This window comes from Dryobates pubescens, chromosome Z (assembly GCF_014839835.1).
Source record: "Dryobates pubescens isolate bDryPub1 chromosome Z, bDryPub1.pri, whole genome shotgun sequence".
Lineage (NCBI taxonomy): Eukaryota > Metazoa > Chordata > Aves > Piciformes > Picidae > Dryobates > Dryobates pubescens.
In genome coordinates, this window is record NC_071657.1 from 113,989,097 (window position 1) to 114,010,212 (window position 21,116).

At 41.3% G+C, this 21,116-nt stretch overlaps 1 protein-coding gene across 1 annotated transcript in view; it reads right to left on the bottom strand.

Annotated features, from left to right (window-relative positions):
- The window catches only part of CDC123 (cell division cycle 123), a 38,360-nt gene that overhangs the window by 6,258 nt on the left and 10,986 nt on the right, over positions 1–21,116 (bottom strand). The window contains exons 7-10 of the mRNA XM_054178521.1: positions 13,535–13,583; positions 10,970–11,045; positions 6,997–7,119; positions 3,382–3,410 (exon numbers count right to left, since the gene is read on the bottom strand). Coding sequence (XP_054034496.1) covers positions 3,382–3,410; positions 6,997–7,119; positions 10,970–11,045; positions 13,535–13,583 — 277 coding nt within the window. The remainder of the gene's footprint in view (positions 1–3,381; positions 3,411–6,996; positions 7,120–10,969; positions 11,046–13,534; positions 13,584–21,116) is intronic.

The following is a 21,116-nucleotide window of genomic DNA, read 5'->3' on the forward strand; positions in this document are numbered from 1 at the left end:
ATGCAGGTGTGAGAAGTCCCAGCACAGATGAAACCAGTGAAAAACTACTGTAAACTGGAACTGAGCCAGCACTCAACTGTTGCATGCAGGCTTTCACCAGTCTCTCCCTCTCTCAGGACAGATCCATGGGGTACAACTCTTGCAAAGCAGGTTTTAAGAAGCCAATGCACTGCAAGAGCACTACCAAAACCAGACAGCTACCAAAGAAACTGTGAAATGTGGGGACACAGACGGGAGTGGTTTGTTTGTTTCAAAGGGTGAAGAAGCACAAAGCTGCACAGCTAAGTCGCAACACCTCTGCACTAATATTGACACCATTGGTGCAGAGAGCGATCAGGGGCAAGCTCTGCTATCATTTTCCATCTCCGTTCCTCTTCAAAAAGCAGTCACAAATTCTCATTATAAGTGATGTTTTACTTTTGCTAATGGGGACATCTTGTTAGCTCCAAGGCAGCAGGAGGAGGAATCTGTAATTTTAGATTCATGCTATCACACTAGAAAAACAAGCTAATGAACCAATTTAAGCACCGACAGAGGCAATGGATGGTAAAGTTCCTTCAGCAGTTCAGGGAATCTTTCCTTGCATCCTAAGTGTTTTTACTTGATAAAGGACTTCCCTATGAAAGGCTTTCATATAGACTCTTCCTAACCCCAAATGCATGGAACTCAGCTTTTTCACAGGCACTCAAGAGACCATTTATCCCAAAAATAAATGTACCCTGAAAAAAAAGCTGAAAATTGGTTTTGAGGCCACTGAAAACAACACCTGTTTTTTGTGAGCACCCAGCAGTATTTCTCCCTCCCTGCAGACAGCAGGGCACCATCTACAACATCACCATTTCCATGAGATGGTCCTAAATCTGCACTGAGCTTTGGTAGATACCAAAATAAACTAAATATTCCCTTCTAAGGTTCATTAAAGGCAATGTATATAACTGGCTCAGCCAACAAATTATCTTTTCTCAAGGTTAAGTGCTCTTTCAAGTCTTGCATGCAATGTCATGATTTAAATGGAGTTTCAGATGTCCTGTACTGTGTATCTAAAGAGCAGTAGTAGAGCTATTTATCTGCCATCTTCTGGTATTAGTAATCTTTATCATGTGAGAGCACAGAAATGCACAAATCAGGAAGGCAATGTTGCACTTATCTGCAGAGGGAAAAAAACCAACCTGTGTTATGCAAATTTTTTTTCTCTCATCCCAACCCTGGAACCAATACATTAACCATATGGTGTGAGTTTCATGCTTTGTTTTGCTAAAGCATTAAGGAACATGCTGCTGAAAGGAAGTACCTATGACAAAGGCTGTTTAAACAAAATTAAAAGATAAACAACATACAAAACCAGCTGTTACACCTCCCCAGCTCCAGCTGCACCTCCAAGCACAGCTGATAATGCTCTCCAAGGCAGAGACACAAGCACTAGTTTGCACATTAACAAGGCCAGCTGTGAGCTAGCAGTGGTCTGGAGCCACTGACTGTTTTATCTTACCACAGTGACTTGTCTTGAAAGTGGTTACAAGTTGTTAACACCTGGGAGACTGACAAAGAGCAACAGCAGAGCTGGTTCTCAGGCTTGCCAGCTGTTGCACAACTATTGCGTACTATTAGCAGCAGGAAAAAAACCCAGAAGTGGATCCGAATTAAGCAGGCTACCCGTCCTGCAGCATCACCTCTTGAGGACTAGACAGGGTCTCCAACTTGGAAGACTGTTTGCCAGTGTTTCTTCCTTAAAAGATTACTTATCTGCAAAGCCAGGCACTAACTCAGCTGAGCTTGGTGAATAGAGTGTAACAGGAAAGGCAGACACATAAAACCTTGCTCTCAACCAGGCCACCGCTGCTTTTATGCAACCCTTCAACTCAAAAAGTAGGACCTGTAGGAGCCCACTCCATGCAGTCTCTCAAGTACCTAAAGCAAGCATGGGGAGGAGGTTGCTCTCATTCACAAAAAAGCTTCCCCAAACTGAATAGTTAGAGGTGAAAGAATCTAAGCAGACACTGGACATTTCTCTTATTCTGTAGGTGAGGTTCCTGTGCAGCCACCCTGACGGGGAGCAACAGGCTCTGACAATTAATCACATTCAGCAACATTCAATGTTCTTTTACTGCCTATAACTCACAAAGGGAGTGATGAACAATACAGCTGCAAACCATGGAAGCATGTGTGAAAGGAGGAGGATCTGACACACAAAGGGCTATCTTCACTGTACAAGACCTGAGGGTAGAAGGCACTGTGAGATATCTACAAACAGTTTTTTATCTTGACAGATGAAGAAACACTGCTCATTTGAGATCACACAGGCTCAGACCTTTTACTTAAAATAATTTGCCTTCATGCTTCAGCTGTGAGGAAGAGTACCTGACCTGGTTTCAGCTGGGACAGAGTTAATTTCTTCCTACTAGCTGATACAGTGCTGCATTTTGGATGTAGTACAAGAAGAATGTTGACAACACAATGATATTTTAGTAGTTGCTAAGTAGCATGTATCCTAAGTTGAAAGGTTTTCGGTTTCCCATGTTCTGCAAGTGAGGAGGTGCACACAAAGCTGGAAGAGAGCATGGGCAAGGCAGTTGGCCCAAACTAGCCAGGGGGATATTCCATACCATAGGATGTCATGTTCAGTATACAACTGGGGAGAGTTGGCTGGGAGGGGCCAACTGCTGCTCAGGGACTGGCTGGCCATCTGTCAGCAGGTGCTGAACAACTGCACTTGTCTTTCTTGGATTTTATCTCTTTTAAGTTACCTTCCTTCTCATTACCATTATTGTATTTTATTTTATTGCAATTATTAAACTGGTTTTATCTAAACCCACAAGTTTTAAGTTGTGGTTTGTTTGGGGGTTTTTTCCCCCCCATTTCTCCTCCCCATCCCACCAGGACTGTCCCATTTAAGAGGCACTTGGACAATACCCTTAATAACATGCTTCAATTTCGGTCTGCCCTTAACTGGTCAGGCAGGTGGACTAGAGGACCACTGCAGCCCCTCCAACTGAAATCTCTATTTGAAAGTATTTCAGCAAAGATTCTCTGTGTCATAATGAAAATTAAGTTGCCTCCAGTAGATTCATAGAACCAACAGAATTGCAGCTGAAGCCAAAGTTGCATGCTTCAGGACAGACTAATGCTCTGGAACAAATAATTACATCACTGGCACAGACATATTTACATCTCTAATCCTATTATTCTTCTACTGCAGACAGTCTCGGTCATAGAAAATAACCTGGGAAACATAACAAGTTTGATTTTGTTTTTGGTTTTCTTTTTTGTCAGGACCTCTTCTAGGCAGATGAAGCTATTATTTGCTCCATCTCTGTAGCATTTCAGAGTTTCCACAAAATCAACAGAAAATAAACAGTTGTATACAACCTATTGTTCACTTACCCTGCTGTCTCTGTATACATCAAAAACAACTGCAAAGGAGGAAAAAAAAAAGTTAATTTAAAAAGGTATTTCACAGATGTATAAATCCAAATAGATACTTGTGTACAGTCTGCAAAGTCAGTATGTCTAAAGAACTGCAGGTCAGAATTAGGCTCATTTCCAAGAAAAAGCCGAAACATTTCAAGAATCATTGGTAATGAAGTGAGAGATCAGCTGCCGAGTTTTCCCACTGAATGCTGGTTGATTTCCCCCCCAGTGAAGATCATCTGATAACTGTTAACCCAGAGGGAAGCTTATCATTGACATTACTGCTGTTTGGTTTACAATAGAATGGAGAGACTTCAAGGAAGGATCTAGACTCCATTGTACTAGACACTGCACAAACATTAAATAAGAGAAAGTTCCTGCTTGGTGGAGATTAGGGCTTCAGCAGATAACAGAAGAAACACGTTGTAGGAACAAAGGGGTTGGTGGGTGTACTGAGGGGGAGGCAGCAGTGAAATGGCTGTCACCATGGTTTACTGTAACCCAGATCAGCTACAGCACACCTACAGATTATAAACAGCTCTTTCAAGCAGTCCCTCTGCCACTGGGTGATTGACACAAAGCTGCTTTCTGTAGCTCCATTGTTATCCCTTGACTTAATTAAGCATGAATCTTTCTACAGCATCTTTCCATTAGCTTCTGTATGGTTAAACTAATCTTTTCTTTCTATTCAGCCAGGGAAATCACCAGATAAGCATTCAGGCATGACTACATGCAAAAATTGTACCAGTTTAGCAGAAAGAAAAAGAAAAGTCTGATCTGTAAAAAGCTCAGACAATGCTGTATTGTCACTTCCTTCACTAATAAGGAAGGGAATATTCCACTAAGAGATTTTCCAACACATGTGGGATAAACTGAACTCAGGATGTGACAGAAGAACACTTGAGCCTCTGAGGATATTCAGAAAGCTGCCCATCAGTAACAGGGATGTTGATTGATCACATTCATGCATGTAAAACTACACAGCAGCTTAAACTAATGTTTCATGCAAAGTTGGCTGGGTGAGGGGCAAACCACAACTCAACAGCATCAATACCACAGCTTTTTACACAAGCTCAGTTACGTCAGTTTAAAATGTCAGTCCAGAATTAAGTGCTATGTTTGCTCAAAGTAACAAAGTTATCAATGCAAAGAGAAGCACAACAACCCTAGATTTTTTCTCCAGCTGTTCAACTGAACTGCTTGCCTGGAGTGTGTACTCTTGTTAGTCACATTTCATTCATAGAGAACTTGCATCTGAGCTTTACTATAAAATTACACCTGCAGCTTAAAGCAAGCCTGTGTCTATCAAGGCTAACAGCAATCAGAGGGATTTACATCTCCATCAAGACTAGCTGCACTTGGGTGACTAGTTAAACACTTACAAACACTGAATAAAGAAGACAATCTGAACTGTTCCCTCTCTTTAGGGACCACCTCAACACAAGTGTTGCGTGCTAGTGAAACCACAGTAGAACTTTACCAGCAGCTGCTCAAAATGGATGGTAAGTCAAGGCTTGCCTCTACAGTATCATTACCTCCAGAATGCTGTTCTTACTGGGCTCTTATGAAAAGTGTTTAGAAGTATTTACAAAGCATTCACCCATCTGTTATCCTACTGCTCTGACTTTACAACGCTTCAGCTGCTCTGACTCAACTCTTCCATCTGGAGATGCTACCAGACCAACTGGAAAAAGCAGAGCAAACAGCATCAAAATGCCCAACAACACAAGAAGTCAGGGAGGAAAAAGAAAAAAAAAAAGCTGTAATACCTTTCCTTTAAAAAGCAAACAAACAAGTAAACCCAGAGTTTTATTTTTAACAACACATATGCTACCAGACAGCAGATCAAGGGATATGATGGGGTATGAATGAAGGGTGGCAAAAACCCCAGAATACTTTCTGCGTGGCATTTCTCTGTAGATGGACGAGACACTACTGCACAAGAACAAAAGGTTAACAAACCTTCATTCCAGAAGGTCACCCTGAAACCTCATTTTCCCAGAAGGTAACTCAGATGGCATAGTTTTATGCTTTTACATAAGCTGACACTTCAGACCTTTCAGTTCACCAGACAGCAGTTTCAGAGCCTAAATCTAGGCATCAATTTCCAAAAATAGTGCCCTGAATTCTTATCTATCAGATGATTACATACCAGCTAAAATTACTTTGGAACACAGAGGAAAATTAAGACACTAATCAGAATGTCAGATCTATATGACTGATCTTACTTCAAAACATTAGGGGTATGGACCTATTCAATTACTATCCTGATTTCCAGACTAGTCTTCTACAAGCTGTGGCCCTTGAGATCCTCTCTGGACTGAAATAGAGGAACACAGCAAATCATTACAAATTTTAATATAATGCAGCCTGGTATTAAAAGGTATGGGTTTTAGCAAGTCAGGCTGGACTGATCTATTTGACTGCTCTGGTGGTTCAGCAAAATAATTCACCATGTTCAAAACCCACTAAAGGTTAAACAAACTAATACTCAACCTAACAGTTGATTATTTAAAGCTTTGTGTAAGACAATGCAACTGATGGACAATTCTTATGTATTTTAGTAAATTGAGATTTGGTCTATGCCAAACCCGATTCAAATTCCTTCATCATATTTTTTACCACCCATTTCATCCATCACAATGGAACACTGCTCAATTCTTGCTAAACCATGTCAGGAAACTACTTCTAATAACATTTGCAAAGGACCTCACAGTTAAAGAACAAGACAATTGACTTGGTTGTTTAGGAATATCAGCAGCTAAACTTCTGTGCATCAATATCCTGAGAGAAATTATTATAACTTCTTGAAAAGAAATTGACAAAGCCTTTTTCTCAGGGGCTATGTGAATAGTTTAGCAGGAAATATTTGACATCTTTACAAACAAGCATTCTTCTTAACTACTGAATGCTTTTTATTAATCATTTCCTACCTTACCTCCCAGGTTTAGAAATTTAACTAAAAACAAGGGTAAAGGGAAAAAGCCTTAAGCCCCCCCCAAACTCCAAAGTCATTATGCCTTCTGACGACACCTCTCACTCATTCACTGTATTTCTCTGGAAAGCTCCTGCCTGTTCCTTCAGGGTTGTTCCCCCCACCCAGTTTTGTTGTCATTCAAAACTCACATTGCTCTGCATGTTCTAGCCACAAGAGCTGTAAGACTCTCCCAAGTTAAAAAGAACCAAGTCCTGAGAAAGCAATAGTTATGAGAAGATGCATATGCACAGACTTAAAATATTTGGGATGCCAATACTGGAGAAGCATCCAATGGAGAAGTGTCCATTTTCCACTGATTTCCAGCATCAAACTGGAATTTAGCACAGTGCAACTCAGTGTGCTGTGGAGGAAATGAGCCTGGATCAGCAACAACAAGGGGGCAGGAGGACAAATATCATTTCTATGGAGTTTGCTCTCAAAGTCCTTTCAATTTCAAACCTCCCAGTACCCTGCAAATGAGCATCAAAGAGGCAGACCTTTCATTTCTGTTTTCAAGTCTCTTTGTAACTATGTAAGCACTATGGATTTAGAAACCTTCATAAACAGCTTCCTTCCCTCCCCCTTGCCAATTAAAGCCTTCAGATACTTACAGTCTTCATCCAAGAACTTATACTGTATGTGCTTCTTGAAAAACTCCTGTATTGATCTACAGATCTCCTCATGTTGCTTGGAGATATGATCATAATACTGTGTGTAATCCCTCTGTGATATACCTGTCAACAATTTCAGCTGATCAAGAAAGAGCTTTAGGTATGCAAAACCCCCAACCAGACAAAATGCAGGTTATCTGAGACACACATGTTACAATCTGTATTCCAGAAGACAGAGTTCTCCCAGGTTTCAACCATTGCCAATGACTTACTGTTGGGCTTAAAGCATTTCCATTAGGAAACTTTTGTACAGTTCTGCCCTACATTTTGTGAACCTCAGGGGGAACCTTTGCCCACATTTAATTTCCAGTTCTTGTCTTTTCAGTTTTATTTGCCCTGGTTACTCTGGTCAAAAGACACTTCTGTTCTACTCATCTGATGTAAGGACCAAAATTTGGAACCATGAAATGAAAGGGGTAAAAGCTAAGACTGCACATTAGCAATGATGATACATCCTGGTGTGCCACAAAGATTCTCATTTAACTGGTTTTTCAAGAGCATGAAATCAGAGAATGTCAGGGGTTGGAAGGGACCTCCAGAGACCATCAAGTCCAACCTCCCTGCCACATGCCTGTTTGAGAAACCTCACATTCTAAAAGCAACCAGGTGGCATGCAGTCTAGTACCCCATTTCTTCCATTTGTCTCTCTCAAGTGTTATTTTGCATATCTGACATTAGATAAACTCTTAATTAGATACAGTCTTAATTTCAGACATCTCTTTCTCTACAAGACAATAGTTTAAGACAGCATCAACAGGATTATACACTTGCATGCATCCTAAGTGACAGAAGTCTCATACAGGATGTGTCAACATAAAATGCTACACCACCCTGCTGGGCAAATGTCAAATCAAGACCTGCCCCATTAGTGAAGAATGAGGAAGTCATGCTATTTAGGGGAGAAAAAAAGCCAGAATCTCTCAAGAAAGATGTATCAATGATGGCATTTTGCTGTTTTAACCATATGCAAAACTCAGGGATTAAATTTTACTGTATGGCAAAGCTGACTAAACTCAAAGATGTGCTGTTTAAAAAAGTTTATGAAGTTTATGATGCCAGTGGAACTCTGAATTATTAATGCTATTGCAAAGCTTAACTCAGGTCTCAAAACAAGAACCAAGAATGGTGGCATCTCAGGAGATGCAGATGTGTAACTGGAAAATCATTCACTACATGGCCCAAGTATCTCCTTGGTTTGACTGTCAGGCTATTAGTTTTAAGAGCGTTGTGAAAAATCTTGGAATTGTCTTCAGAAACGCAGACGGAATGCCATCTGAAAAGCACCCAAACACTGGTAAATCTACCTGTTTTCAAAACCAAGTAATGATATAGAGTCTTTGATTAGCCAGAGTACAAATGCTTTGAGGTATCTGAAAATAAGTATCACTAGATAAGCATTCTGTAATACAGCTATATTCCAGCGTTTAGAGGTTATTAGTGATGCAGTTTTCCAGCAGCAAACAGCAGGATAGGATTCAGCTGTAAAAAAAGCTACATTAGTAGCCACTAAGCAATACCATCTTAATGGAGAATCTCTGCTACTAGCAAAATAAACTCTGTAAAAGAGAACTGCAACAAAGCCTGCAAATGGCATCAATGGAGACAGAATGGCAAGGTAAGTGTGGAAGCACCAGAAGCACCAGTAAAATAAAAAGCACCAGATTAGTGCATACCGAAAGATCTATATGCAGTTCCATAAAACATCCAGATTAGGAAACAGAGAACAGGGAAGTGTGCTCCTAATGACTCACAGAGGTGGGACAGGAGGGACAGACACTGCTGACAGCTCATAACAGGTACAAAAAGGCACATTCAAAACAAACATGTAGTCATCAGGCTGAGCAGACATCAGGAGAAACAACAAGGACTAGATAGTTAATATGCCTTCACCTCCAGATCACTGCAAGGAATCCTTAACAGACCACTTACATCGTGGTGCTTGTGAGATTGCAGGTATGAAATGAACAAAAAAGAGAAAATTTGGATTTGTTTTAAAGAAAAAATAAAATTTAAAAAAATCACCATCCTTCCTATAAAGTCTGAATTTAAGCTTTGCCACATTACTGCTGTAACATTTCCTTGTCAGAAGAGTTTAGGCAGAATGAGTCAATCTTACTTTAAAAAAATGTGCACCAGTCCTGTGCTATTTCCATCTCTGATCATCTTCAAAGATTGGCTCAATGTCTAAATGGAGACCTGTGATGAGCAGAGTCCCTCATGGATTGGTACTGGGACCAATGCAATTTAAAAACTTTGCTGGTGACATGGACAGTGGGATTGAGTGTACCCTCAGCAAGTCTGATGACAACACCAAGTTGCATGGTGTGGCTGACACACTGCAGGGAATAGATGCCATCTAGAGGGACCTTGACATGCTGGAGAGATGGGCCCATGCCAAACTCATGAAGTTCAACAGGGCAAAGTGCAAGGTCCTGCACCTGGGTCAGGGCAATCTGAAACAACAAATGCAGGCTGGGTGCCAAGGGGATTGAAAGCAGCCCTGAAGCAAAGGGCTTGAGGGTGCTGGCTGATGAGGCACTTGACATGAGCCAGCAGCATGTTCTGGCAGCCAAAAAAGCCAACAGTATCCTGGGCTGCATCCAAAGACACATGGCCAGCAGGTCACGGGAGGTGATTCTGCTCTTCTACTCTCCTCTTGTGAAACCCCACAGGGAATACTGCATCCAGCTCTGGAGCCCTTGGCACAAGAAGGACATAGACCTCATGGAGAGGTCCCAGAGGAGACCCACAAAGATGATCACTGTTGGAGCACCTCTCCTACAAGGACAGGCTGAGCAAATTGGGTTTGTTCGCCTTAGAGAAGGCCTTAGGGAGCTATTCTAGCAGTCTTCCAGTACCTGAAGGGGACCTACAGGGAAGCTGGAGAGGGACTGTTTATAAGGGCCTGTGGTTACAGGACAAAGGGGCAACGGTTTTAAACTAAAGTAGGGTAGATTCAGATTGGATATTAGAAAGAAATTCTTTACTATGAGAATGGAATGGGTTGCCCAGAAAAGTTGTGGATGCCTCATCCCTGGAAGTGTTTAAGACCAGGCTGGCTGAAACTTTAAGCAGCCTGGTCAAATGGGTGTCCCTGGCCAAGGCAGGGGAGTTGGAACTAAATGATCTTTAAGGTCTCTTCCAACTCAAGCACAGTCCATGCCAAAAAATAATTCAAATAACAAAACAGTATTTAGCCTGAAATTAAATCACTCTAGTCAAGCACCTGTATGTGCACTACATGTCTAAGCTCCTGTTTAGTCAGCAAAGAAAGTCAACACATCTAAGAGGCAAATAATTCAGCCACATGTAACCTAGAGCTGCCTAAAATACATGGAGTAGCACAATCTGCCTGTCCTCCAGCTGTCACAGGTCTCCTGATGCACCCACTTTCGCAAGCTGTAGACACTCCAGCTGTTCAGTGCCGCTTGAAACATTGTACATTCAAGTTTTTGAACCAGAGTAACATACCCGGAGGTTTTCTGACTGCGTATGAGCTCAGGCACCTCATACACCAGTGGACGTGTTCTGACCTCCCCAACTATGTGCATATAATATCCACATGTGGTCATGTTTTATCAGCATTACACCAAACTGCCTCTGCGCTCATTCTGCAAGCTGGCTACGATGCCATTTGGTCATTAATCAGAGTAATTTACAAAAACACCTGTAGATGAAGTTTCTGAATTAGCAATCAACATTAAGAATACTTCAACTGTAATAGTGAGTATGCCTTTGGAATGCAGGGGAAAGATAAATGCAGCACACCACATACTAAATTACAGAAAGAAGAAAAAAAATTATCAGAAATCAGGTGTGACAGGACCGGTCTTCAGATTTAGTTCCAGCTCAAGGAATCAAAGAAACTCTTTAGAACTTAATCTAGTAATTTTATCTTTAAGAAAACCCTTACCTATAAGCTTGTTCTCCTTGACAAAGCATCTGAATTCTGCACCAGGGATGAGTTCACACCATTTGCGAAGGACAAGCTGTAGAGGAAAAACAAACGGGAAAGTAATGTTTCAGAAAGGCAACAGGTCATGTTTTGTTAGAGGGTAAACCTTCTGGATCTGCAGTTCCACTGTAACGAGAAGATGACCTCTGAAATTATTCCTGATACAAGAAAACAAAATAATCTTAACCTGCAGCTCACATAATCATCTTAACAAATACTTACAATCATAGAATCAGTCAGGGTTGGAAGGGACCACAAGGATCATCTAGATCCAACCCCCCTGCCATGGGCAGGGACACCCCACACTAGATCAGGCTGGCCAGAGCCTCATCCAGCCTGGTCTTAAACACCTCCAGGGATGGCGCCCCAACCACCTCCCTGGACAACCCATGCCAGGGTCTCACCACTTTCATGGTGAAGAACTTCTTCCTCACATCCAGCCTGAATCTCCCCACCTCCAGCTTCATTCCATTCCCCCTAGTCCTATCACTACCTGATATCCTAAGAAGTCCCTCCCCAGCCTTCTTGTCAGCTCCCTTCAGATACTGGAAGGCCACAATTAGGTCACCTCAGCGCCTTCTTCAGACTGAACAGCCCCAGCTCTTTCAGTCTGTCCTCATAGGAGAGGTGCTCCAGCCCTCTGATCATCCTCATGGCCCTTCTCTGGACACCTTCCAGCACGTCCATATTCCTCTTGTAATAGGGGCTCCAGAACTGGATGCAGTACTCCAGGTGGGGTCTCACCAGAGCTGAGTAGAGGGGAGAATCACCTCCCTTGACCTGCTGGCCACACTTCTCTAGATGCAGCCCAGAAGGCCAATCAGATCCTGGGCTGCAAGTGCACACTGAGAGCTCATGTAGAGCTTCTCATCCACCAGCACCCTCAAGTCCCTCTCCTCAGGGCTGCTTTCCAGCCAGTCACTGCCCAGCCTGTATTTGTGCCTGGGATTGCCTTGACCCCGATGCAGGACTCTGCATTTGGTCTTGTTGAACCTCCTGAGGTTGGCTGGTGCCCACCTCTCCAGCCTGTCAAGGTCCCTCTGGATGGCATCCCTTCCCTCCAGCATGTCTGCTGCACCACACAGCTTATTAGACTTAATATTAATTCCATAAAGACACAGAATGATTTTGTTTGGAAGGCACCTTTAAAAACCATCTCATCCAACCTAAAGTAGAAAGGTTCAAACTGGGCATAAGAAAATTTTTCAGCATGAGGACTGTCAAGAATTAGAACAGCTCCTTCACAGAGGTTGCAGAGCCTCCATTCACTGAGGTTTTCAGATCAGGTTTGATAAAATGTCAAGCAACCCAATTTGATCTCATTGAGCTTGGCAATGGACTAGAGATGTCCTCAGGCACCTTCTCACCTCCATTACCTCGTGCTCTTCCATGGCATTTATAACTGTGAAATTATTTATGAAACAACTTCAAAGTTACATTAATGATAAAGCAGAAGATAAAACTCCTGCTGTACAACACAACAAATCTGTCATGGAATTGGCAGAAAGTCGCTCCCTAGTCAAAAGAGCTGATGAGCAGAATTAAATTTAACCAAATCAACCCCTATTCTGGTATACACCCAAGCAGAATTCTGTGACGCCTTTGAAGGCGCAAACCAGTTAAAATAAGGACACAGGACAGAAATAGAACCAGTAACCAAACTATTATAGTCAATAGGACAGACTGCCTGGTAATTAAAGCATATCTCTGGCACTTGCAGGCTTCTGCATTTCCTGAGCTGAAGTATTCAGATGGACCCATTATTTTGAAGGCCTCAATTACTGCTGCGGGATATTGGAAAGTCCCACCATCTATCAACTGCAGTAGAAAAACCTCAGTAATCGAAGGTGACATTCCTAACTACAGTGTAAACATGAAACTCTTTCTTCTAGCTTTCAGATGTCCTTTATCTTTAAAGCAGATTAGATAGTGCTTTAAAAGCAGACAGGGTTCATTCACTTCTCTGAAGCACTTCAGGACCACAGGAAGATGACAAACGCTGTATTTACACAAAGAAACATTATTAAAGAAATAACTAGAAGCTATCCTAACAGTGATAAACCACACGAACAGTGTAAAGCATTAATAGCTACATAGATAGCTTAACATTTTCATCTGGTAACAAGGACATGAAACAAGATATGACAAACCACTTCGGTTCAGGATGTCCCAGTTGCTACAGCTAGATTCTCCTTTAGTAACCTCAGCTGTGACATTCACAAGCGGTACACTATCAGGAATACACAACTTTGAGCTTTTGAACTTGGCCTTCTTGGGAAAAACCCAACTGACATGAAAGGAAATTGCAAGGAAGTTTCAAAAGCCTGAATTTCAGCTCCTCTGATCCGTAATTAAGTGAAGGCCATGACCAGTAGTGCTTAACCAGACTTCCCCACGCTGCCCAAGCGACACAATTAAAACAAACAAAACAACTGCTATGGGCTCATACCCAAGCACAGATGGCATCCTGCCCATGAGTCGTATGTCATTTAAATTACTTAGAAATCATGCATAAAGTTTTACCTCATAGTCCAAGGAAGGATCAGGGGAATCATCAGTACAGTGAATAAATCTGGGAAAGTAAGACATAGGCATTAAAATCTGCTTTTACATAGCTATAGTGACAAAAATAACCCCAAACTGTGAATCGCAAGAACTACTGTTAAATTCTCTCCAAGACATACAAACCAAGTAAATTCATTACTTTGGTAACAAACCTCCTCTTGGCAATTATCAGGGGTGGGGAAGAAAAGCAAAAGAAAATTAATCTCATTTCATCACTTCAATCTGGACAGGGACATGGCTGAAATGTGGGAGGTTGTGTTACTGTTGTTTTTTGTTGGTTTTTTTTCCTGTTTGAATCAGTAGGGCTGCTCTTTTCCTCTTTATTGTTGCATTGGCATAACTGGATTCCCCAGGAGCCAGACTTGAGCTGTCTAATCTTGTTTCACAGCAGCATGTTTTCCCTGGTACTTTTAATGTTTAACTTCCTAAACCACACAGAGACACACCCCCATGCCTTACAGCAGTTCATTTCCATGAATAAGGGATGCAAAACAGCACCACACAGCACTTCTGATTCCACAGCATGGTATCTTTCTAAACTGAGAGCCTCAAGAAATCACAGAGCATTAGGATTTGGAAGGTACCTCAAAAGATCATCCAGTCCAACCCGCCTGCCAAAGCATGATCACCTAGAGCAGCTCACACAGGAAAGCATCCTGGCTGGTTTTAAATGTCTCCAGTGAATGAGACTCCACAACCTCTATGGGCAGCCTGTTCCAATGTTCTGCCATCCTTGCAGTGAGAATGTTTTTCCTTATGTTCATGTGGAACCTCCTGTGCTCCAGCTCACACCCATTGCCCTTTGTCCTATCACTGAACATCACTGAGATGAGCCTGGCTCCATCCCCCCAACACTTGCCCTTCACATATTTATAAACATGAATGAGGTCCCCCTTCAGTACCCTCTTCTCCAAGCTAAAGAGACTCAGCTCCCTCAGCCTTTCCTCAGAAGGGAGATGTTCCACTTCATCATCTTTGTGGCTCCGTGGCAGACTTCCATGCAGCTCCCTGAGGTCCTTCTTGAACTGAGGGGCCCAGAACTGGACACACCAGGGCAGAGTAGAGAGGGAGGAGAACCTCTCTTTCCCTACCAACCACACCCCTTCTAATACAACCTTGTAATACCTAAATACTTATACACCTAAATATGCTTTCAAATCTCTTGAGAGTGGGAATAAACAAAACTATTTCTACAACTGCAATCAAATGTCAAGGCTTTGTCCCTGCTGTGTAGCTGACTGTGTGTGTCACCTTCCAGGAACTATCAAGAATGGTGGCAGTTACAACCAACTTCTATGTACCTTTTTGTGGGTTTATAGCAAACCCTGCAATAAATCCTGTCACATTCAAAGGAAATTAGCAAAAGAACATGCATTTTCCTTCCAAGTGTATTCAATGACCTTATTGGCAACAAACTACTTAGATGCACAAAACTGTGTAAAGGGTCACTGCTGAGAAACAGTCTTAAATGACAACATTTGTACTATCTCCTTTTGGCACTAAACTTAATCAAGCAATCCAAAAGTTTAACAGCTCGAATGTAAGCATTGTATTTGTAAGATGTGGCAGCCTAGCCTTCAGTTTGAAGTGAAGAGCTATCCTAAGATTTCATTCAGCATGCTGCCAGCAGAAATAAATTTCACATGTCTTAGTTTAGACTTCAGTATCCACTGCACACAAAAAAGAAGGGTGATAGCTGGCATGCTTTCCAAAAGTACTGTTATCAAACAGATCATACATATCTGTAAGCCTATGTAAAAAGATAAGGGCCCTCAACTACACTTTATATTCACTACAAGTTAAGATCTGTAAAGACAACAGAAAAAAAAACTCATGAGAGTTTGCAGTTTTGCTAGGCTCAGAGTTCATAGACTCACAGAATGTTAGAGGTTGGAAGGGACATTCAGAGATCAAGTCCAATCTCCCTATCAAAAGCAAGATCACCTAGGGTAGTGCACACAGGAATGCATGCAGCTGGATTTTGAAAGTCTCCAGGTAAGGATACTCCACAGCCTCCCTGGGCAGCCGGTTCCAGCGTTCCATCACCTTCACTGTAAAGAAGTGTCTCCTCAGGTTGAGGTGAAACCTGATCCCTGGAGAGCACCTTTTGCCATAGGCCCCCACCTAGACTCTGCCCAACTGACCACAATTCTCTGAGCTCTGTTTTTCAGCCAGTTCTTAATCTATCTTACTGTCCAATCATCCAATCCATACTTGTTAACCTTGACTATGAAGATGCTATGGGAGATACCACAGCGTTTAACAATACCAGCCTTCCATGTTGGTTCTGTTCTCAGGAGATACAATTTGAAACTGAGCATTGTAAATGTGTTTATACATTTAACACAAGTAGTAGCATAGTTTACTTGATTTTCATAAATTTAAACCTGGATGCATGGTAATGGCATCTCTGGTTCCCCTCTTCCTAGCCTGTATGTCTACCACACTCAAGAAAATATCATGCACGCGTCCTAACCCAATCATAAACTATACGTAAAAGACAGCTGAAGTCCAGCACATGGACCCTAGCATCTGTGTTACCTTTCAGACTCCCATATGTAAGACTGGGGTACCTGCAATCTGCTTCACTCCAACACCATGCAGTCTTCCAGCAGTCAAAAAACAGCCTTAGCAACAACCAAAGGTATCCCTGTCTCAACCCTCAAATATTCTGAGTAAGAGTTACATGAGGAAATATACTTCCCATTTGCTTGTAAGTCAGAAAATTAAATCCTTGTGTGCCATCTCAAGCCACACAGACTGCTCAGGTACCGCTGCCAAATCAAGCAAATAATTCAGACAAAAAACACTGCAAAAAGCACTAACATTATTTTTCTTGAATAGAATAGAATAAACCAGGTTGGAAGAGACCTTCAAGATCATCATGTCCAACCTAAGTGGGAAGAATGCAGTAATAGAAAAAATAAACTCAAGGTTTTGTCGTCCCACTTTCCTTCTAAACAGTATCACGACCTTTCGTCAATGAAACAACATTACTACCACCCTTTTTGGGGGGGTAAGATTTTGTGCAGCTTGAGGTAGTTGTAATTTGTATTTTTCACCACTAACTGTTCAGACCCAGCCCTCTGATCATAAGAGGCAGAAGGCTTAGAGCAGTTTCTCTAAACTGCATCCTATTTAGGCTTGGAGGTACCTGAAAGAACAATTAGAAAAACCTCAGGAACCCAAACTTGAGAGACACCTGGGCTCTCTTTTTTGAAGTCTTTGAAACTTTATTACTAAGGGTGAAGGAAATAAAGTCTACTGCTCAAAGGCCTTGTGCTGTTGTCAACAGCCTGATTACATATTTACACACAGACATCAAGAACAGAAGGTTCAAAGTCTCTCCATATGTAGCAGCTGTATGTCAGTCTTCAAATGCATGCACTTGGCAACAGGTCACACTACATGAAGTTGTTATATGGTGCAGTTTTCAACGCTGAAAAGAAAGCAGCTTAAGAAGGTCTATAAGACCTCCAATACCTATCCTGCTAAGGGAACCATGGACACATTGGCAAATCACGGAGATCATTCTGTGGGTAATAAATCCTGTGGAATGAAGCAGGAGGTGAGGAGATTCAGGCTGGTCGTGAGGAGGAAGTTCTTCACTGTGAGAGTGGTGAAGCCCTGGAATGGGTTGTCCAGGGAGGTGGTTGAGGCCCTGTCCCTGGAGGTGTTTAAGACCAGGCTGGATGAGGCTCTGGCCAGCCTGATCTAGTGTGGGGTGTCCCTGCCCATGGCAGCGGGTTGGAACTAGATGATCCTTGTGGTCCCTTCCAACCCTGACTGATACTATGATACTATTAAGAATATAATGAGAATTGTATAAGTTATTCTGCTCCTGATAGTTCCCCTTGTATTTAAAAATTTAAATTAAAAAAAAAAAAAAAGAGAGAAATTTCTATCAGCTTTTGAACTGCATTATATTTGTTGAGTATTGAACATTGCTGGAACTTTAAGGACCAAAAAGAAATAAGAAATTCATGCACCATTCAATCGAAGATCTCATTGTACACTGTAAATTGATAGGAAAAGTGGGATCTGAACAAAACCTCAAAAGGGGAAAAAAAGAGGAAGAAAAACAAATAAAAATATCAAAGGCTTCACTGTCCACATCCTCCCATGTGGAACTGTCCATCTCAAAACTGATTATACTGAAGTCTAAACCAACAACTACTGTTCTTGCAGAAAAGGTATGCTGAGTGCCAGGTCACATCTTCATGAGCCAACAGTGCCTCCTATCTTCTGTTAGGAAAACAAGCTGCTCTTGCACCACACCTCAGAAAAACTGGTTTGTTTCTTTATAATTTGCAACCCAGTATTTAGAAGCATTAAGTCTGGTATCAAAAACATAGAACATTAGCTTGAACACAAAAAGGATGGAAACCATCTACTAGCTAAGTTAAACAATGGGCTTTAGGAGCCTAATAGGCTAGACCTCAGTCAAGAGCTGCTCTCAGAAATAGGCACTGAAATTTTATCCAACCCCTCCCATGAACATCTTAAAAAACAAATATGCATTTTTCCCCATGTTCCTTTGTATCTCACAGGTTAATGCATTTAGAAACTTAGTCTTTGCTCAGTGGGAGTTGTTTCAACTGCTCTGTTACCCTAGTAGATATTTCTTACCTACTAAATGTGGCATTAGATGGTCCCTTCACTCTGTTTCCTGGGCTTAGGCAGGGTTGAGTGGCTACTTTTAGATTCTTTACTTCACCTGCCCAACCAGCTTCTCAAGATGTGTTCAGGAATGATCTTATGGAAGTAACAGGTCCATGGCACCAGCTGGTCCAATAAAATACTGAGAGTCAATTTACAACAATCAGAAAATAGCTATTCTTGCAAGTGACTCAGAGTCCTATAACAAGTCACAGGGTAATCCCTGCAAAAGATGTTCTGCATTGGGTTGCTTTTCAACAAGGCTGAACTTATATGATTTCTTATTTAATGAATTAATTCATTAATGAATTAAACAATAATAATTGTGATTATTAAACAACTGGAAAACTAAAAACACTTTTAGTGTTCAAAATCCAAATAGTCACAACTGTAGATTTAAAACATCCAGTAGAACCTGTAGAACTGCCCTGTAGAACTGTCAGACTTCAGAGGTTGTTCCTGAATTTCCAAGGTTTCTTAATGAGCATGATCTAGCAACAAGCTTATAATTGAAAGGGCACTGTTGCTGATATTTATACCAGTCTCAAGATGGGCAGTCACGTCTTAAAATATAACCCACACATTCTTACAGTAAGGAAGAAAACTGTCTTCTAAACCAATCCACAGAATAGGTCTTTAAAAGGATTTTTGTTCCAAAGAAGAGCTTTAAACTTAACAGAAATACCAGCTAGAAATGGATTTTTTTTCAATCACATATTCACAACCCTAAGGTTTTGAAAGCCTACATTAAAACTTGAAAAGTTTAGGATTACATATGTTTTTTTGTGAACTCAGAGAAGTAAAATGCAATGCTTACTTTGAAGCAGTAACATCAACTACATGAAGTGCATCACTCAGGAGTTTTTAATTTACACAAAATTAACAAGGAGAAAAGTTCACTCATTCTGAACATTTCAGACAAAGTGCCAAAATCATGAGAGAACCCAAAGATTTAAAATAGTCAGAGCTCAATGAGTTGTGCTCAGTATGTCTGCATTAAGGCCATATTTTTAATGTTTTGTATTGAACTATTGCATAGCTTAAGTTTTCTTAGAACTTGGAGCAGTGGAGATTTATTTCTGCAAGGGCAGCTCCCTGACCTGAACGATGTATAAATCGGTATTTTATACCGGCAATAGGAGAAGAAGGAAGAGGTCACATGTGACTGGCAAAACTGGATTAACAAACAGATTTCCAAGTTGCCATTGTAAATTCTTTCCCACACTATGACCCATAGGTTTTGAAGTTAATACAATTTAACAAAAGACCAAACAAACAATGTTTCAGCTGTTGCTTAGACAGGCAAGAAACTTTTGGACGATACTGTGTATTAATCAAAGTAGAAAGATGGTGTATTTATCCTCCCCTAGAGTAGCCCTTCCAAGGGATTTGGATGTATTATGTATCCAATTCTCATTTGTTCACCACTTCAGGTTCTTATGTCAGCTATATTTTTAATTTCTGCTTGCTAAGGACTAGGGAACGGGCAGCTAATCAAAAGTATAATTAAGGAACATCACTGTTCTGATTCAGCAGCAACCATTTCACTGTTTGCATGGGGACATATTGTACGAATAACTTAGTAAATTAGAAGTACCATGCACATTATGGACACAATACCTGCTTTCATCAAGTACAACATAAAATACAAGATAAAAACCCGAGTGATTTTACACATGTTCTCCTAGCCATGAGTACAACTTCCATTCACACAAGACTGTGCTGCCCGTGTTAACTCTACCTTAGCAAAACCACAAAGCCCGTTCTGATGAAACAAACAAACCACCATAACCCAAATTTATAGATAGAAAACATTGGACTAGACTTTACCAGAAGGAAAATAAATACAAGATTTATCAAATGAAACTTAACCTTTGTATTAGGTGATGATCCCACAAACACATCACAAGGTTTGCTTACTTATCTCCCACTACCTGAGCTGTACTTTCAGGTAGCGTGTGCACACTGGAAAAGGAGTCTAAATGGATTTGGCTCCAACAATTTGAGGTGGCACCTTTCTGCTAGAGGTTATTCTCCCACAGCAGGATCCGCAGAAGAGAGCATGCCTGCTAGAGGCTGTTCTCAGTGTGGTGTGAACCTAAGGTGAAATTACTGATGGTTCAAGTTAACACCCATCCTGTGAAACCTCACAGCATAGGAGCCAGAATGCACTCACTGCTTCTGCCACCAAACCTGCACTGTCTGCAGAGAGCAAGGTGAATAGCTGAGAGACTAACTTTACCCAATATGAGATAAAACTTGACAGAAAATGCATTGATTTCAGTCTCAGTGAAGATAGGTTAACCAGCTCATTCTGCCACATAAATGGCAATAACTAAGAGCACAAACACAAACCCCGTATCTTCTAAATCAAGTGGTGCTTGGGACGCTTGATTGCATCCCAAACTAACCAGACAGGAATTCTCCAAGGGTACTTTTTGCTGAACTTCTTGATACATAAGGATAGTAGAATAGAAACCCCATATTGTTTAATATTCACAAAGTTCTGATACAATGTATACAGTTGTTTTCAGCCACACAAGATTCAGTCCTGAGAGCAGTCAGAACCCAGGACACATTACAATTTAGAGCTCAACCCTCTGAGCAAACAGTCCTCAAGACACCTGGCTGAGTCACCCAGCCTCCTATTAGGGAAAAACCTGAAAAAAACCAAACCTCCTTGCAAGGCCCTAAAATCCTCTGAGAATCATTATTTCACTAACCTCTGAAATGTAAACTACAGATTTCTCATCTCTCCTACCCCTTTCATTTTCCACAATCTCACAATCAAGAATTCTCAATGCTCACAAATGTTTACCTCTATCAACATACTTTTCAAACTGTTTCCTCACTCCCTTCCTTCTGTCACTCCATAATGTTG